This window comes from Gobio gobio (genome assembly GCF_949357685.1).
Source record: "Gobio gobio genome assembly, chromosome: 3".
Classification (NCBI taxonomy): domain Eukaryota; kingdom Metazoa; phylum Chordata; class Actinopteri; order Cypriniformes; family Gobionidae; genus Gobio; species Gobio gobio.
Genome location: NC_137099.1, coordinates 17,834,882 through 17,854,881, shown reverse-complemented (window position 1 = coordinate 17,854,881; position 20,000 = coordinate 17,834,882). Strand labels below are relative to the sequence as shown.

The 20,000-nt window shown below is 38.0% G+C and overlaps 1 protein-coding gene across 1 annotated transcript in view; it reads right to left on the bottom strand.

Moving 5' to 3' along the window:
• ank2a (ankyrin 2a, neuronal) overlaps window positions 1–20,000 on the bottom strand; it is a gene marked incomplete at its 5' end in the record, with an annotated part of 69,781 nt that overhangs the window by 25,120 nt on the left and 24,661 nt on the right. The window contains 19 exons of the mRNA XM_079812628.1: window positions 13–241; window positions 320–416; window positions 2,361–2,553; window positions 3,018–3,229; window positions 5,046–5,200; window positions 7,188–7,412; window positions 8,824–8,859; window positions 9,226–9,329; window positions 9,728–9,779; window positions 11,197–11,320; window positions 16,050–16,103; window positions 16,186–16,258; window positions 16,359–16,457; window positions 16,538–16,636; window positions 17,273–17,371; window positions 17,507–17,605; window positions 18,889–19,086; window positions 19,191–19,289; window positions 19,551–19,649. Of these exons, the coding sequence (XP_079668754.1) occupies window positions 13–241; window positions 320–416; window positions 2,361–2,553; window positions 3,018–3,229; window positions 5,046–5,200; window positions 7,188–7,412; window positions 8,824–8,859; window positions 9,226–9,329; window positions 9,728–9,779; window positions 11,197–11,320; window positions 16,050–16,103; window positions 16,186–16,258; window positions 16,359–16,457; window positions 16,538–16,636; window positions 17,273–17,371; window positions 17,507–17,605; window positions 18,889–19,086; window positions 19,191–19,289; window positions 19,551–19,649 (2,346 nt within the window). The remainder of the gene's footprint in view (window positions 1–12; window positions 242–319; window positions 417–2,360; window positions 2,554–3,017; window positions 3,230–5,045; window positions 5,201–7,187; window positions 7,413–8,823; window positions 8,860–9,225; window positions 9,330–9,727; window positions 9,780–11,196; window positions 11,321–16,049; window positions 16,104–16,185; window positions 16,259–16,358; window positions 16,458–16,537; window positions 16,637–17,272; window positions 17,372–17,506; window positions 17,606–18,888; window positions 19,087–19,190; window positions 19,290–19,550; window positions 19,650–20,000) is intronic.

The following is a 20,000-nucleotide window of genomic DNA, read 5'->3' as shown; positions in this document are numbered from 1 at the left end:
AACAACCCTTACCTCGACATCTCGACTACGAGCCACTTCGGTGAAGTTCTCCTGCTGCTCCAGAGTTTTGTCCATCTTATCATCCGTCATACAGAAGCAGCGGAGTCGTGCTTCGATGGGGTCTAAAGTCTTGGCGAAGATGACAAACTTGGCCATATAGGGAACACAGATGATCTCCCGATACAGCTGACTGGAGAAGTTCACAGACTCCTGGATCTGACGGCAATCTATGAGCCAGAACCTGGGAGAAAAAACATTTATTTAACCATTTGTCGAAGGAAACCAGTCAATAAACAGATGTCACTGCAACAAAACTCACCTTGCTGATACATTGGTGGTAAATGAAACACACTGGTTGATGAATGTCAGAGGTGTGGATCCAGTTATGTCCTCCCACTGTGCTGGTGTTGTCCCTCCTGGAAAAAAAATAGAACTATTCACATTAAGGCATTTACTTATACATGATTTTTTTTCTCTTGGATAAATCTGTTTACACACAAGGTATTTGTGTATGTTTGAGCTTCCAGTGCAGAAAAGGTACAGACATAATGCAGACATAAATAGAAATTAAGGTAATAAAATGAAATACAATACCAATATTAAAGAGAATAGACAGTAAAATGAAAGGGATACTTCACCCAAAATTGAAAATTCTGTCAATATAAACTCACCCTCATGTCGTTCATCGTCACATTTTTTTATTTTTTTATGTGAGCTTTCTGTCCCTCCATTGACAGCTACACAACTACCACTTTGACGCATTAAAAAGTTCATAAAAAGATGGTAAAACATTTTTTTTAAAAGAGACACGATCGCTTTATATGATAAAAAGATTGAATTTAGGCTTTTATTCACATTTAAACATTCAATTCACACATCAGCTGTGGTAAACGTAAGTTCAAGCATGTTCGCTTGACGTGCAAGAACCAATGAGGTTCATTCTCATGTTACGCAGCACGTTTGAACTTCCGCAAGAACCAATGAGGTTCATTCTCGTGTTACGCAGCACGTTTGAGCTTCAGCAAGAACCAATGAGGTTCATTCTTGTGTTACGCAGCACGTTTGAGCTTCCGCAAGAACCAATGAGGTTCATTCTCGTGTTACGCAGCACGTTTGAGCTTCCGCAAGAACCAATGAGGTTCATTCTCGTGTTACACAGCGCGTTTGAGCTTCCACAAGAACCAATGAGGTTCATTCTCGTGTTACGCAGCACGTTTGAGCTTCCACAAGAACCAATGAGGTTCATTCTCGTGTTACGCAGCACGTTTGAGCTTCCGCAAGAACCAATGAGGTGAATTCTCATGTTACGCAGCACGTTTGAGCTTCCACAAGAACCAATGAGGTGAATTCTCGTGTTACGCAGCACGTTTGAGCTTCCGCAAGAACCAATGAGGTTCATTCTCGTGTTACGCAGCACGTTTGAGCTTCCGCAAGAACCAATGAGGTTCATTCTCGTGTTACGCAGCACGTTTGAGCTTCCGCAAGAACCAATGAGGTGAATTCTCGTGTTACGCAGCACGTTTGAGCTTCCGCAAGAACCAATGAGGTGAATTCTCGTGTTACGCAGCACGTTTGAGCTTCCGCAAGAACCAATGAGGTGAATTCTCATGTTACGCAGCACGTTTGAGCTTCCACAAGAACCAATGAGGTTCATTCTCGTGTTACGCAGCACGTTTGAGCTTCCGCAAGAACCAATGAGGTTCATTCTCGTGTTACGCAGCACGTTTGAGCTTCCGCAAGAACCAATGAGGTTCATTCTCGTGTTACGCAGCACGTTTGAGCTTCCGCAAGAACCAATGAGGTGAATTCTCGTGTTACGCAGCACGTTTGAGCTTCCGCAAGAACCAATGAGGTGAATTCTCGTGTTACGCAGCACATTTGAGCTTCCACAAGAATCAATGAGGTTAATTCTCGTGTTACGCAGCACGTTTGAGCTTCTGCAAGAGGTTTGTTCTCATGCATCAAGCATGTTGGGTTGAGCTTCTGTTTATGTTCGCTGATCAATGTTTATGTGTGAATAAATGCCTGACTGTTCTTCATATAAAATTATATATTATCCCTTTAAAATATAATACAATACAATAATACAAATAGAGAAAAAATATAACGAAAGACCAAATATTAATATGTACAGATGTGCTATTTACAGATGGACAGTTTTAAGATGTTATTTACAGATGTACAATCCTGAGATGTGTTATGTTTTGTTCAGGTGGAACATAGCCTGAGGGAAAAAGCTGTTATTATGCCTGGGTGTTCTGGCGCTCAGTGCTCAGATTAAAAAAGAAAGTGGGCAGGATGTGAGGGGTGAACAAAACTGGATAAATCAGGATAAACGCCTACTCTTTATTTTCACATACCAGTAATGCTACATAGCAGTCGTAGAGTGGGTGTACTGTTGGTCCCGTCACTGGATGGGCTTTTAGGAACAGGAATAGTCATGGTGATGGGCTTGTGAAACTTGCGTCTTCTGGGTTCCAACGTAACAATTGGGCTGAATGTAGCCTTACTGCCCAGGATCTTCCTCACCAGATCCTCACTGAGGGGCTGAGCCTAATGAAGGAAGAGATTGAGATGTGAGAGGCAGGAATCTCACTTTATTTTTCAATTCCCTTCATCAGTCTCCCTGCCTCTAAACAGTGTAGGAGTAATACTGTATACCGTTAAATATATATTTCTAAGAGGAACTAGAAAAAAAATTATAGAAACTATGACTTTTTCCATTTTTGATATTTTCAATAATGTATTTCAATATAATAACAGCTCAATATTAAATGAATCAGGGGGATGGACAACTTCAGCCCTGGAGGGCCACTGTCCTGCTGAGTTTAGCTCCAACCCTGATAAAATCTGACCTGTCTGTAGCCTTCTTGTAATCCTGAAGACCTTGATTAGCTGGATAGGGTTGGAGCTAAACTCTGCAGGACAGTGGCCCTTCCAGGAACGAAGTTGCCCATCCCTGATCTCGAGTAATAAATAATCATAAAAACTGTACAGTACAAGGCACAGTGGATTACCTGTAGTCCCACGCGTATCCGTTTAGTCAGTGCTCCCTCTGGGAATACAGCCTGGACCTGTGGAACAAGTGTGCTGCTTAGCACCCCACCCTCTGGACCAATCAGATGACTGTCCTGTTTAATGCGGGACACCACAGCAAAGTATTGTGGGAAATCCCGAGTGAAGATGCGACATATTCGCCTTTTCTCCAGCTCCTCAGGAGGGTCCAGTTCTGGTGTGAAAATTACAAATATTATCTCATAGCAAAGTTTTGTTTTGTGCTATATATCCAATATAAAATTAGTTGACAAAAGAGATGAGTATGATTTAAGGTGTGCATTAAATTAAACCGTTTAGGGTTTATATAATTAAGTGTATTTAAATGATGAATAATTATGTTTCTGTTATAATATCTCACACAGAATACACTTCCAATCCAATCCAAACAATCCAAAGGACCAAAGTCTACATTACCAATTGTATTGAATAGCTTTTTATTTTTATATTAAAAGTTGCCACACTTGTGTACTAAATCACCTTTTCAACTAACATTAACTGTCACACCTATACTACTGTTCAAATGTTTAGGGTCAGTAAGATTTTTTTTAAAGATAAATTAAGTTTTTTAAATTTAATTATTCAGCAAGGATTTAAATTGATCACACAAAACATTTATAATGTTATAAACATTTCTGTTATAATAAATGTTTTTTGTTGTTGTTTTTTAACATTTCTATTAATCAAAAAATCCTGAAAAAAAGAATGTATCACGGTTTCTACAAAAATATTAAGCAGCACAACTGTTTTCAAGATTGATAATAAGTAAATGTTTCTTGAGTAGCAAATCAGCATATTAGAATGATTTTGGAAGTATCATTTGACACTGAAGACTAGAGTAAAAAATTAAGTATTTTCCATCACAGGAATAAATTTAAATTAAAGCTGCAAGCAACGATGAAAGGGCCCTCGCACCCGGGACTAGGAAAAGAGCGAATAGTGTAGGGTAAATATAGGAGAAAAACAGCAGTCATTTTGATGTGCCACACTTCCTTCTGCCAGCAGGTGGCGCTTTGACTATAACTGAATATTGGCATGTAGATGTCTTCAGGCCAGGACTATTATCAATCGTGAAGTTTAGGGCAGATCGGCCATTGTATGCCTGAGTTACAACAACTTCCTGTTTTGTGGCATTAATCGCAAACTTAGCCAAGTGTTGCATGATTTAATGTGTTTCTCTAGCATGTTTGGCACTTCATGGCATATTTAAATGTGTTTCAAGGAGTGAATTACAGTGTAAAGCATGCCACTTGTTGCATAGCTGGCTATGACTGTAACTGAATATTGGCATGTAGATGTAACATCGCAAAGGCCTTTAGATTAGACTGTGCAAATATGATGTTGATCTGATTAAATCTCTAGGAGTTCGTTAAAGTACAACGTCTGGAAATAGCAAAATTTGCTACAATTTTGCAAAGAAAATTCTAAATAGGCTGACTTCCTGTTGGTTTTCAGATTTCGTACGAGGGACTTGGGCTGTTACATGTGTCTACCGAATTTCATACTTGTACGTGAAACTTGGCGGGAGGGGCACTTCGTCAAAGTTTTGTAGGTGGCGCTATCGAGTCATTTTGCCACGCCTAATTCTAAAACCCATATCAGACATACATTTTCGCCACTTCTGGCGTGCAAAGTTTCATGAGTATTTGAGCATGTTTAAGCCCTCAAAAAAGAGATTAATTTCGGAGAAGAATAATAGGCTGAGCAATTCCAATAGGGTCCTCACACCATCGGTGCTCTGGCCCTAAATATATTCAAATTTAAAAAACAGTTCATTTAAAGTTTATTTCACAATACTACTGTTTTTACTTTATTTTTGATCAAATAAATGCAACCTTAATGAGCACAAGACACTTCAAAAACATTTTAAAACATCATACAGATTTTTTCTGTGGCACACCACTGGCCGAGTTTGATTTAAGTGTAATGACAAATTCAAGGTGTGTTATGTTAATCAAACAAGTGTCTCTGGACATTCAGGACACACTCACCTTCGTCCATGCCATTGAGTATCTGATTCAGCTCCTCTTCTGTATGCTCACAGTGATGTTCTCTCCAGCTCTCTCCTGTCTCACTGCGCAGAATCACTAACTCTCTCTCTGTCCCACGCAATGCAGCAAAGTGGGGGATCTCCACAATTACAGGCCTGCAAAAAGGGGTGTTATTTCAGACAAATTAATGTATGGCTTTAGACTGCTCAAAGTGAAGGTTGATATTGCATCTGTGGAGGACATACAAACAGGAAAATGCATCATGCAGCAAGGTAGAAAAAGAGAGTAAACAAAACAATGGATAATGCAATCTACAACATACACACAGCACATGACAAATACATTAAAAAAGAATAACAATAAATAACATATTTAAAAATCAAATGATATCCAAATTGCAACAAGGGAGGAAAAGGTAAATTCGTGGAACACCTCTAATTCGGAATGATAAAAACTAACTCACAAAACTATAAAAAGGACAAAATAAAAAGAATATGACATCTTGGAGATGGAGGTATATTTAAAAGAATCAGGGGGGAAATGTGACCGGTATCCGGGGGATATTTGGCATTAGGATCTCTCCTACCCGAGGAATTTGGTGCCGGGTGGACCCAGCTGCAGAATTCTGCTGACAAGACTTTCGCCCTCATTAAGAGGAGGAGGGGCTGTTGGGAGGTGGAGTTTACTGTTCCGATCGCAGCAATTAAAAAAGATGTAAAAAAACAACAAAAACAAGGCACACTGTGAACCTGATTTACTGAACTCAGATTTAGTGAGAGAGGAACATTGTTATCATTCTTCCAAACTAGTGATGACAAGTGTCCTAACCAGGTGAGACAAACACTAAAAGCTCTTTTCTCTAACCAGCTACGACATTTTGTTGATCGCTTGGTCTCTATTTCAGCAGTGTTATTGTTTAATTTAAACGAAAAATATTTAAAAACTATTTAAAATCATTTTTGTTAATTAAAATAAAAAAATATATAAAAAAATATTAGATGAAAACTTAAACATAAACTAGAAATGTTGCCTGAAATAAAATAAGTTTAAGTTAAATTATATAATTACTAAAAGACTGAAATAAAATACATTAAAAGGAACACGCCGACTTTTTGGGATCGGGTATTAAGACAGACGGTAAATTAAAAGTTGTGATTTTCTAAGCTGATATGGCTAGGAACTATACTTTCTTTCCTGCGATAATCAATGAACTTTGCTGCCGCGCAATGATATAACGCAGCACCTGAAAATAGGCTAACTTCCATAAACATAACCAACGTGACAACCTGCTTGCACAGAGAGCGTGCTGGGGACTATTTTCAGGCGCTGCGTAATATCATTATAACTATAACTCTGTAATATCATAACTCTGGGGGATATGGTGAAAAAGCTATATATATATATATATATATATATATATATATATTAGTGCTGTCAAATCACTTCCAAAATAAAAGATTGTGTTTACATAATATATTTGTATGTACTGTGTAAAATTATTAGGTATATATAAATACACACACATGCATGTACATATTTAAGAAAATTGTGTTATATTTATAGATAAAATATTTATATTTTATACATTATATAAATATATACAGTATACAGTATATACATGCAAATATTTCTTAAATATATACATACGTGTTTATTTATATATACATAATGATTATACACAGTACACACAAATATATTAGGTAAACACAAACTTTTATTTTGGACGCAGTTAATCGCGATTAATCGAATTGACAGCACTAATATATATATATATATATATATGAAACAAGATATTACTAAAACTAAAGTAGAAACTGAAAATATGAAAATAAAAGCTAATTCAAAATATGAATAATTATTATAATAATATATAAATGTTACTGAAATAATACTGGTGCCCAGTAGCCTCATCCACTGAATCTCATTGGTCACAAAATAAACATAAAATATCATTTTATTGGCTGAAAACTTGTAACATCACTTCTGGTTAGGACACATCAAACATGTTGAGATATTGTTCTGCTTTGTCAGTCAAGACAAGACAAAATAGAGAACATATAACTGTGCCATACATACACAAAAGTAGACGGAAAATGTTCATGGTGATACTGCATACATGTTTCAGCCTTTGCATCCACTTACCCAAGAAACTGGGCTCCTGTGGGTCCAACTTCAATGACCTTGCCTGCAAGCCCCTCTCCCTCCACCAAAGGGGGCATAGAAGCCAGTCTGTGCCTTTTCACCAGACGACATGTGACCCGTGTAGGGGCCGAGCACTTTCTAGGTGGCACAATAATGCGTAGCCCATTGTGCCGACAGCCACGCATGGCGCCGCCGCGAGCATCCACCATGAAACTGACCAGGAAGCTGTTTATATAGAACAACAGCAAGCGACAGTGAAACATGCAATTCTACTTAACTTCTCCATTAAAACTAAACAGAAATTAAATGCAGGAATAAATACATTGTGTAAATTCCACGGATGGCACATAGGCCATGCACTATTACTTTTCTGTCTCATTTCCCAAACTTATTTTGCAAACAATCATTGGTAACACTTTACAATAAGGTTCATTTGTTAACATTAGTTACCTACATTAGTTAACATGAACTAATAATGAACTGCACTTATAAAGCATTTATTTATCTTTCTTAATGTTAATTTCAACATTTACTAATGCATTATTAAAATCTTGTTAACATTAGTAAACGCACTGTGAACTAACATGAACAAACCATGAACAGCTGTATTTTTATTAACTAATGTTAAAAAAGATAAACTAATGCTGAACAGAGGTGTTGTTCATGGTTAGTTCATGTTCATTAATGCATTAACTTATGTTAACTAATACAAAAAGGGTTACCCAATCATTCATTTTGCAATTCTATTTGATGCCATTAGAAATCACACACTTCCCCAGAAATGTTACCGGTTCCCATTGTTTTCTGTTTCAGGATTAACACTCATTTAATTATCTGATTGCATTGCCAGTATGTGTTGTAAAATTACAGACTCACCGACGTACACTACCGACCATTCCAAAGTTTGGGGGTCAGTATGATTTTTTTGGTTTTTGAAAGAAGAAAGAAGTGTCTTATGCTCACCAATTCTTCATTTATTTGATAAAAAATAAGATATTCTGAAATATTATTACAATTTAAAATGTTTTCTATTTGAATATTTTCAAATGTAATTTACTCCTGTGATGCAAAGCTGAATTAATAGCAGCCTTTACTCCTAGTCTTCAGAAGCCAAATGACTTACTGATTCATTCTTGCTAAAAAAAAGTATATATATATATATATATATATATATATATATATATATATATATATATATATATATATATATATATATATATATATATATATATAGAAAATCTTACTGACCCCAAACTTTTGAGCAGTGTTGTTTAATGTTCTATTTTGTTCATGATGTTTCTGGAGAAAGTTATTATTATATATTAAAGAATGATAACGCTTGAACATGCTCAAGAGGTAAGTGGGAAAATACTGTAGGAGTTAAGAAACACAATGTGTCCAGTTTCATACGACCCATGTGAGAAATACTGAATAATACTGAATATTATTCATGGGGTTCTCTATGAATACTGAGACATGACTCACTGTGTTCTTAAAACATGCTTATTAAGATATTAATAATGCACAAATAGGCTAATTTAAAAAGCGCAAAGCGCTCAGTTGTTAAAAATACATGCCATAATGTAATATGAAGAGAGGAAGAAAAAGGGCAAAAGGAAAAGAAGTGAAGGATCACCTGCTGTTGTCATGGTCAAGGCATGGGGTAGATTGGCTAAAAGCAGAACAAAAGACACAATCACGAACAGCAGAGAGAGAGAGGCCGAGTGAATTAGGGAGATGATGTGAGTGTAATAAAGAAATAGAGAAAAGAAAGAAAGAAAGAAAGAAAGAAAGAAAGAAAGAAAGAAAGAAAGAAAGAAAGAAAGAAAGAAAGAAAGAAAGAAAGAAAGAAAGAAAGAAAGAAAGAAAGAAAGAGCATGAAATAACAATATGAGAGGAATTTGAGCAGCTATCATTCATGGTCCTTGGTGGCATCTAATGCAATGCCTTTTCTTTTTGCTTTACAAACCTTAGTATGTACTGACGTTTAGGACAGGAGAGGCAAGTGTGTGTGTGTGTGTGTTTGAAACCTACTAACCCTGACTGCAGAAGAGTGCTGGTTAGCACCACATTATCCAGATGTTCAGCACCCCAGCTCAGTCGATACGAGTCCTTCTCATGCTCTCTAGAGAACGCTGACACCTGAAAAACAACAAAATCAGCCCATTTAGAATGATTTAATATTATTAATATTCTATTATAGTAGATATTAACATTGAATTAGCCTATTTTCAGTTTCCATTGTAATTAAACATTTTTGTGATTATTTTTAAGTATCTCTATTATAGCATTTTTATTGACATTTTAAATGAGCTTTTATTTTAATATTTTTCCATTTATTTTAAATAATTAATATATATATATCATTTTTGTTTTAGTAAGTAATTTTAGTACTTCAACTTTCAGTTGGTTGTTTAATCTAATATGTTTATTTTATTTTATTTGATCTTTATTTCAATTACTAAAAACAATTTTTGATAGTTTTTGTTAATGATAAGAACACGTGAAATGAGAAGTACATATGAGGTGCAATCGTTTACCTTATTAAACTGGTGGCTGGTGATCATGTCCTCAATCAAGATTCCTTCACCTCTGTAAGCAAGATGACTATGAATTAATACATTTTATTTTAGAATACATTTAATCTTGCCCAATGGTGTGAGTTTGGGGTCAGTGTTAACTACACTATATTGCCAAAAGTATTGGGACGCCCCAACCAAATCATTGAATTCAGGTGTTCGTGTTGCAATCACTTCCATGGCCACAGCTGTCAAGGATTTGCATTAATATCAGGATAAAATCAAGCACCTAGACATGCAGACTGCTTCTACAAACATTTATGAAAGAATGGGTCGCTCTCAGGAGCAATAAATCCATTCGTGAAATTTCCTCACTACTAAATATTCCACGGTCAACTGTTAGTGGTATTATAACAAAGTGGAAGCAATTGGGAGCAACAGCAACCTACCACAAAGTGGTAGGCCACGTGAAATCACAGAGTGGGGTCAGCGCATGCTGAGGCACACAGAAGTCGCCAACTTTCTGCAGAGTCAATAGCTACAGACCTCATAACTTTATGTGGCCTTCAGATTCGCTCAAGAACAGTGCATTGAGAGCTTCATGGAGTGGGTTTCCATGGCCGAGCAGCTGCATCCAAACCTTACATCACCAAATGCAATGCAAAGCATCGGATGCAGTGGGGTAAAGCACGTCGCCACTGGAGTCTAGAGCAGTGGAGACGTGTTCTCTGGAGTGACGAATCACGCTTCTCTGTCTGGCAATCCGATGGACGAGTCTGGGTTTGGCAGTTGCCAGGAAAATGTGCCTGACTGCATTGTCCCAAGTGTAAAGTTTGGTGGGGGGAGGATTATGGTGTGGGGGTTGTTTTTAAGGGGTTGTGCTTAGCCAACTTAGTTCCAGTGAAAGGAACTCTTAATGATTCAGCATACCAAGACATTTTGGACAATTTCATACACCCAACTTTGTGGGAAGAGTTTGGGGATGGCCCCTTCCTGTTCCAACATGACTGCGCACCAGTGCACAAAGCAAGGTCCATAAAGACATGGATGAGCGAGTTTGGTGTGGATGAACTTGACTGGCCTGCACAGAGTCCTGACCTCAACCCAATAGAACACCTTTGGGATGAATTAGAGCGGAGACTGCGAGCCAGGCCTTCTCGTCCAACATCAGTGCCTGACCTTACAAATGCGCTTTTAGAATAATGGTAAAAGATTTCCATAAACACACTCCTAAACCTTGTGGAAAGCCTTGTGGAAACAGTTGAAGCTGTTATAGCTGCAAAGGGTGGGCCAACTCCATATAAAACTCTATATAAAATCCTACGGATTAAGAATGGGATGTCATTAAAGTTAATGTGCATGTAAAGGCAGGTGTCCCAAAACGTTTGGTAATATAGTGTATATTAAGCTGTTTAGCAGGAATTAGCTTGTCTGTTAAACATTAAAATATTGTTTTGTCTGTTTATAAATGTGCCTGTGGGATTTTTTACCGGTCTAGGTTGTGGGTGTAGCTCATGCCTTCCAGGTAGTGTCCAGGTAGAGAGTCATCACCAAGTTCTCTCAGGTCCTCTGCTCTCAGGTACTCCCCTCCATCACCTGTCATTGTGTCCTCACCTGCTCATACACACATTTACAGTATGGATTGATTAATACTGTCAGTTTGACAGACTAATGAACTGAGTAAAGGTTGATCAAATGACTGGCTTGATGACAACTGACTAGTCTGTAGTTAAATAAACACAAATCGTGACTTTATTTAAATTTCTTTGGACATATTATTCTCTCTTATTTTCTCACCCAATATAAATGCAAATGAAACCGAATCCTGTTGTAAAATTCAGATCAAATTACATTTATTATAAACCTTCAGGTTTGTGATGGTAAAGATTTAAAAAAGAGAAAGGAAAAATAAAACCCAAACAAAAAATAAAAAATAAAGATAAATTTATCTATTTATCTTAAAAGATCAAAAAGATCTTAATTTGTGTTCCAAAGATGAACAAAAGTCTTACATTTTTTTTCTTTGGGTGAACTAATCCTTTAATTTGTATTTTTAATTTATATCAATTAATATAACATATTAATTTGCTTATTTATTCTTTCATCTTTGATAGTACACAGAGTTACTCTGCTAATATTAATAATACTGTAATACTTTACAATACGGTTCCATTTGTTAACATTAGTTAAAAGCATTTATGAAAACTAATTAATCTTAGTTAATGTTAATTTCAACATTTACTAATACATTACTAGAATACAAAAGTTGTATTTGTTGGTAACACATTACAATAAGGTTTCATTAGTTAACATTAGTTAATTTACTGTGAACTAACATGAATAAACAATGAACAGCTGTTTTTTTTATTAACTAACGTCAACAAAGATTAACGAATACAGTAACCGTATTGCTCATGGTTGGTTCATGTTAATACATTAACTAATGTTAACAAATGAAACCTTATTGTAAAGTGTTACAATATTATGTAAAGGACCTGAGCAAACATAAACTAGCAATGAACATTTGTATTTTTATTAACTAATGTTAACAATAATTTATATTGACATTTAACAAATGTATTGCTCACTGTTAGGTAATGTTAATGCATTAACAAATGTTAAAGGGATAGTTCACCCAAAAATGAATGCTCACCCTCAAGTTGTTCCAAACCTGTATGATTTAACACATAAGAAGACATCTTAAAGAACGTTGGTAACCAAACAGTTGACGGTAGCCACTGACTTCCATAGTAGGAAAAAAATACTATGGAAGTCAATGGGGTCCATCAACTGTTGTAACACCCATGGACTCTTGTATGTTTGCTTTTTGTCCTGTCAGGTGTTGTGTTCTGTTCATTTGCCCTCATCATGTGTTCTTATTAGTTAACTATTTACACCTGTTTCTGTTCTCCCTTATTACGTTCTCCCTCATTAGTTCCCTTATACAATCTCCCTGTTCTGTTCTTGTCAGATCTCGTCTATGTATAGTGTGTGTTGCCACCTGTTCATCTGTTTACCTGCCTGTCTGCCATTGCTGTAGAGAACGTTGATGTTATTAAACCTTTTGGAGCTTAATTCGTCTGTTTACTGCAACCACCCGTGACAGAAGATCCGACCCAAAAAATGTATAATTTGACATCGATTTTCCGGTTTTTGTTTTGTTTTTTCGTCATGGACATCCTGGCTGTTCACCTGTTATGTTTGGAGCAGGGGGAACAAACATTGGAGGACCACACGCAGACCTTTCTCGAAACAGCCCATCTAACTCACTACCCGGACAACTGCCTCTGCACATTCTATCAGGAGAGCTTGAACAAGAGCGCAGTTGTCCGGAGAAGGTCCGCGGGGTAATTTCGCAGAGTCACAGAGTCAGACCTTCCTGATACAACTGACCAACTGTGTGATCTGGCTCCAGTGGAGAGTCAGGGCATAGAGGGAAGCCCGGCCCACTGTACCGCCGCTGAGGGTGAGCAAGGGCCATACTCTGAGGAAATTGACCTGATCGTCTTATACTCTAAGGTAACCTGCCTTCCATCATATGAACTGCCTGCCTCTTCTGTACTTTCCATCTGTCCCATCACAATCACAAAGACTGTACCCCTGTCTGTGGCTTTCCCGGTGCTGGGAGTTGCTATTGTGTGTGTGTGAGCAGCACACACAACCTCTGGACTCCCACCCAACTTCACTCTCCCACCTTCTCCCATCATCATGTCTTCGTCCTCATCTTCGCTGTTTCCTGTCAGCCCCTCTGCTCACCATTGGCCCACCATCGGTGATGTGGGCTCGCAGTGGGTCAGCCAGTCTCCAGCTCCATCGCGGTCCGTGGATTCCCGGTCTCCGCCTCCAACCTCCGCGACCAGGACTCTGCCTCGGTCCGTTGAGCCATTAGCTCCACCTTGGCTCCTACCTCCCTCATCTCCACCGTGACCCATCATTCCACCAGCTCCGTCGGGCTCCCTCGTCTCGCCGGCTTCGCCTTGGTCGTTTGTCGACCCCACCTCGGGACTACACTCCTCTGGCTTCGCCTCGTCCCTTTGGTTCCGTTGGGCTCCTCACTCCATCCAGCTCCACCTCGGTCCTCTGTCGCTCCGGCTCCACCGTGGCCTTCTGGATCCCTGCCTGCGTCTTGGTCGCCAGAGCTGGCGGCATCGCCATGTCCCACCGGATCCTCAGCATTGCCTTGGCTTGTCGGCATTCCGGCCACATCCGGGTCACTTGTTCCACTTCCATCAGACTGGAGTCATCAGCAGTTCAAGCACCAGGGCTCCTCCCTCCATCGGCTCTACCATGGGCCATCTGCCTGGCTGCTCCCTGGGTCCTCCTGCTCCAAGTTCCTCCTGTCTCTTCCTTGGCTCCTACCACCGTCTGCTCCACCCTGGTTCCTCCTGTCTCCTCCTTGGCTCCTCCCACCGTCTGCTTCGCCCTGGTCCCGGCTGTCTGCCAGTCTGTTTGTCTGCCCGCCGGTCGGCCTGTCTGCCTGTAGTTCAGCCTACCCTTCACCCACTCCTCGTCCTCCACCTGAACCCCTCCCTCTCTCCGCAGTTGGTCCATTTATGGTGCGAGGCCGCACCTTCCGGGGAGGGGTGTACTGTAACACCCATGGACTCTTGTATGTCTAAGATAAACGAATGGATGTCTCAAAATTTCTTATGTCTTAACCGAGAGAAGACTGAGATTATGCTCATTGGTTCACCCCACCAACCACGTAATGCTGGGTCAGTTACCCTAGCTGCTGATGGTTCAACTTTTGAGTCCCAATCAAAATTGAAGAATTTGGGGGTGATCTTTGATGCAAATCTAACATTCGAGCCACATGTAAAAAATACAGTTAAAACATCTTTTTTTCATCTTAGAAATATTGCCAGATTACGTCCTATGCTCTCTTTTTCTGTTGCTGAGAGGTTGATGAACACTTTTGTTTTTAGCCGTATTGATTATTGTAATGCCTTGTTGGCTGGGGTGTCAAAAGCTACCCTAAACAAATTGCAGCTAGTTCAAAATTCAGCTGCTAGAATCCTTACTAGAACTAGGATGAGAGATCACATCACTCCTGTTTTGGAGTCTTTGCATTGGCTCCCGGTCAAGTTTAGGGTTGATTTTAAAATCTTGATGCTTACTTACAAGGCTTTACATGGGTTGGCGCCGCAATATTTGTCTGAGCTTTTAATCCCCTATACTCCGACGCGTAATCTTCGTTCATTTGAAACTGGTCTTTTAGTTGTTCCAAAAACTCGTCTAAGACTAATGGGAGATAGGGCTTTTTCCTCATCAGCTCCAAAATTATGGAATTCTTTACCGATTGAGATAAGGCAAGCTCAATCCCTTTGCATTTTTAAATCTTGCCTTAAAACTCAATTTTTTAGGGTAGCTTTTTATTGAACGTTTGTATCAATTTTATATAGTTTTTAATTGTTTTTGATATAACATTTTTCTTTTTAATCATTTTTCATTTTTGTTTATTTCTACTTTTGTGTATATGTTTTGTCTGTTTCTGTAAAGCGCTTTGAGATGTACATTTAAAGGCGCTATAGAAAATAAAGATTTATTATTATTATTATTATGTTTGCTTTTTGTGCTGTCAGGTGTAGTGTTCTGTTCATTTGCCCTCATTGTGTGTTCTTATTAGTTAAGTATTTACACCTGTTTCTGTTCTCCCTGATTACGTTCTCCTTTATTAGTTCCCTTATACAATCTCCCTGTTCTGTTCTTGTCAGATCCCGTCTACTTATAGTGTGTGTTGCCACCTGTTCATCTGTTTACTTGCCTGTCTGCCATTGCTGTAGAGAACGTTAACGTTATTAAACCTTTTGGAACTTAATTCGTCTGTTTACTGCAACCACCCGTGACAACTGTCTGGTTACCAACATTTTTAAAAATATCTTCTTAAGTGTTAAACAGAAGAAAGAAACTCATACAAGTTTGAAACAACTTGAGGGTGAGTAAGTGATTACTAAATTTTAATTTTTGGGTGAACTGTCCCTTTAATTAATGGGACCTTATTGTAAAGTATTACCAATAGAACGTCCACTCTAAATAGTGATGACTGCCATAAGCATCACTAACTCATTATATAGGTATTATTAATTAAAAATGCTCAGTGCCTCACAGATATCATGCATTCTCATTTATGAATTTAAAAATGATCCCCAGATTAGCACAAAAAACCAAGAACAAAGTTAGTTTTCTACACACAATAATCATGCTGGTTGCAGTTAGCACACAAACTGCAAACCATACGTTGGAAAAGATACAGAACGAACTGAACAGATTTTTGGCAAATGTAGTAAGTGTAATGCTAGTAAAGGGGTCAGTTCGGTTCACTCTATATCTATACCCTTTATACCTTCGATCTCCATAGAGACTTCAGTAAAAAGATCCTCCTCCATCTGATGCTGGGCTATAGAGGCACAGCAACTTTTACACAGACATATGAAATCCTGACTATGCATAATAAAAGTGAATAAAACACAGTATCTTACCCTCCTCATCAGACACATCCAGAACTTCTGTCATTGTCTCTGGAACGTTCATTTTGTGTTTCTCTGTCACCGTCTACAGTAGTTGAAATTAACAAGGCATTCAACATATACAGTGTTAAATATACTGTTTACGCACACAACAAAAGTTCTTAATATGTATCAAGGATACGTACGGTTGTTGTTGTGATTATTTCCTCAGTAACAACTTTCAGAGTGTCCACCACTGAGATGTAGCCCAGACGTTTAGCAATAGAGAGTGCTGTGTTTCCATTCTGAGAGGGATTGAGTGTGAGGTTAGAGGAGTAAGATACAGTATTAATATAATTTCTGCAAGTACGAGTGTATCCCTCACCATGGTGACGGCATTAGGCTTGGCCCCATGCTGCAACAGGACATTGATAATGTGTGTATTTCCCTGCTGAGCAGCTTGATGAAGTGGCGTGTAGCCATTCTGGGGGGGAAAACAGCTCCATCAATACAGTAACCTATGGAAGCTTGTTTCCGCCACAGAATTAAACAATTTAAAAGATAATTGCGACTTTTTAATCTCACAATTGTACGTTTATATCACACAATTCTGACTTCATAACTCGCAACTTCAAGTATCTCGCAATTCTGAGAAAGTCAGAATTGTGAGATAAAGACACAATTACCTTATTATTATGTTATTCTGTGGCGAAAACAAGCTTCGATAGTAAACAGATCAGAAATTACAATTATCATATGAAAAATCAGTATGCAATGCAAAAAGCTGAAGAATGCCAGACATGAATAATGTCTAATAAAAGTTTCTAGGCTACAAAATAGAATATTTAGCTTATAAAATAAAAAAATATATAATATAAAAAGAATAATCCAATAATATAGTAAATAAATAACAGCATGCTTGTTGTGTATTAATTAATTCATAAAATAAAACAATTGCAGTTCTTTAAACATCAATCATAGATCTCAGCAACATCCATCTGTTAATTCAATCATAATTCAAATAGTTCATAACTGAAAAAGATTAAATGAATAGTTTATTAATATTTATTCATTGTAAGTCACAAATATATATATATATAAATATATATTAAACTCTTACCTTAGTTTTTGCATTGACATTAGCGCCATTTTGCAAAAGGAAATTAACCATTTTTACATTTCCATAGTGACAAGCAACAATAAGAGGAGTGTAGCCCAACTAGAAGAAACAACCAAATTTCACATTAGCTGAAATGTAACATATCTAAACACTTTCTGTCCAAATTATTTTTTTTTTCAAAAATAAAAATACAGTAAAGAACTTTGGTAATATAAAACTACGAGTCATGCTTACTTTGGTCTGCTGGTCTATGTTTGCATCGTGCTTGACGAGTATTTCAGAGGCCCGCACTCTGTCCTCCTGAGCAGCGAGGTGAAGAGGAGTAAGACCACTCTGGAAAAAAATAACAAATAAAAAATTATGAACCAATTCATGTTTATTACATGACTCTCTGGAATACTTCTTTCAGATTGGTCACTTGATGAATTCTACAGTCGATTATTCTTTCGTTGTGGCCCTATTGTATTAGCAAAGTAATGAGCCAACAGTATGGTTTCTAGGAGATCTAATTTGCTAATGCAGAAGTGGACTGGAGATAACCGTCTACAGGGAAATGGACTCTAATGCGCTTGTAATCGGACTAGTAGCATAGTCGGAATTGGCCAAATTTCGGTTGCACTTTATTCTACAGTGTGTGCACATACATGTACTTACACTGTACTTACCTAAGACCTACTGAGTAATATAAGGTTACCCTACATGGGTTAAGTTTAAGAAGTAAGTTAAGGGTTAGTACCTAGTTATTACCCAGTTATTGCAATTACAATAATAAGTACATAGTATGTATATGGAGAACAGAACTGTAAAATAAAGTGCTACCGAAATTTAAACCTTTCGGAATCTATTCTATAGGGCATATTAACACCTGATCGGACTAAAAACCGAAACTGTAAAGTTCTGCACATGTGCAATGATGTAGATATGGTGTAATGACGTTGATGCACTGATGTTGTTTAATATCTTGTAATTATAAATGACTGCCAAAATATATGTTAAATATGTTCAGGGTATCTCTGAAGGGTTTTTAAAATCAAATGTTTAAAAAAAAAAGGCTTTTTAAGACGTGCCCAAATAAACGTAATACCATATGGGCGAGGTGGGACAATGTCTATGGTAGCATCCTAAACCATAAAATTACTTTATTATGGTAATAAACTTTATTAACATCATTAGCTGAGGATACATGGGCTCCTTGCTCTAAACATAGATATATACATACAGTATAAGCCTCATTAGTGTCTGCTATACTGTCCACCATATTGGAATGTTGGACAAGTTGAATGTGCACCGTCAACCTAGTTATTCACATGTGTGAATATCTATATCTACAGTAGACTTTAGCAGATGATTTTCACAGGATTTAGTTTATCATTTATGTGACAATTCTGCATATGGATATTGCATATTGAGTTATACATAAAACATAAACCAGCACATATCCCATTATGTCTGGAATTTATAGCTTGTGGTTTTTTACAGCCATAGGCTTCACAATGCTGTGACATTTTTGATGAAAACTCATCATGTTAACCGTTCCAAGATGGCAGGCGCATTGACGTGTCTGGAGCGGTCGAATGTGGATTCTACGTAAACATATCTATGGCTCTAGATCTTACCTTAGTGGCAGCATTGACGTGTGCACCCCTCTCCAGCAGTAGGGAAGCCATCTCTGTGTGCCCCTCCTGAGATGCCAGATGTAAAGGACTCACACCCTGCTTGGTCAACGCATTTGACTCTGCTCCATACTGAAGCAGCGTAGTGGCGATCTGAGTCTGGTTCTTCTTCGATGCAATGTGGAGAGGGGTATAGCCATTCTGCACAGAAAGAGATTAACACAAACCAATGTTATACATTTTTGTATTATCGCTGGATTCAGCAACAGATATGTGTCATCTTTCAATCAATTTAAAAATAGCACCTTAGCAGTAGCATGAGGTGAGGCCCCTTTATCCAAGAGCATCATCGCCACCTCCTGGTTATCATAGTGAGCAGCTACATGCAGAGGTGTCAGACCGTACTGTTTCAGAAAGCCAAATATAGAAAGAAATTGTGAACACATATTTTCAAAAAAACAACTACCAGTCATTAGAGTATTAGTAGACTGTCTGCTTAATATCTGCTAACACTTTATTTTGAATGTCCCCCAACAGACTTTGCAAGTATATGTCTACTTATTGTACTAACCCTAACCTAACAGTCTACTCAAATGAAAGTTGACTATCGAAATAAAGTCTAACCAAAGTGATAATGAGTAGGTGACTAAAGTTTTGACTTTCACCTTTCCAGAATCATCAAGAAGTGCTCTTCGCTGTAGGAGGAGTTTTGCCACATCCAGGCTTCCATACTTAGCAGCAACATGTAGAGGAGTAAAACCTTTCTATTAAGGGAAGGATATTTATCTTTAGTTAAATACAGACAAATACATACACTACTGTACAAAAATGTGTGGTCTGTAAGATTATATGCACCGATCAGTGAAGTGAATAACACTGATTATCTCTTCATCACGGCACCTGTTAGTGGGTGGGATATATTAGGCAGCAAGGCCCCATTTTGTCCTCAAAGTTGATGTGTTAGAACAGGAAAAATGGCCAAGCGTAAGGATTTGAGTGAGTTTGACAAGGGCCAAATTGTGATGGCTAGACGACTGGGTCAGAGCATCTCCATAGCAGCAGCTCTTGTGGGGTGTTCCCGGACTGCAGTGGTCCGTGTCTATCAAAAGTGGTCC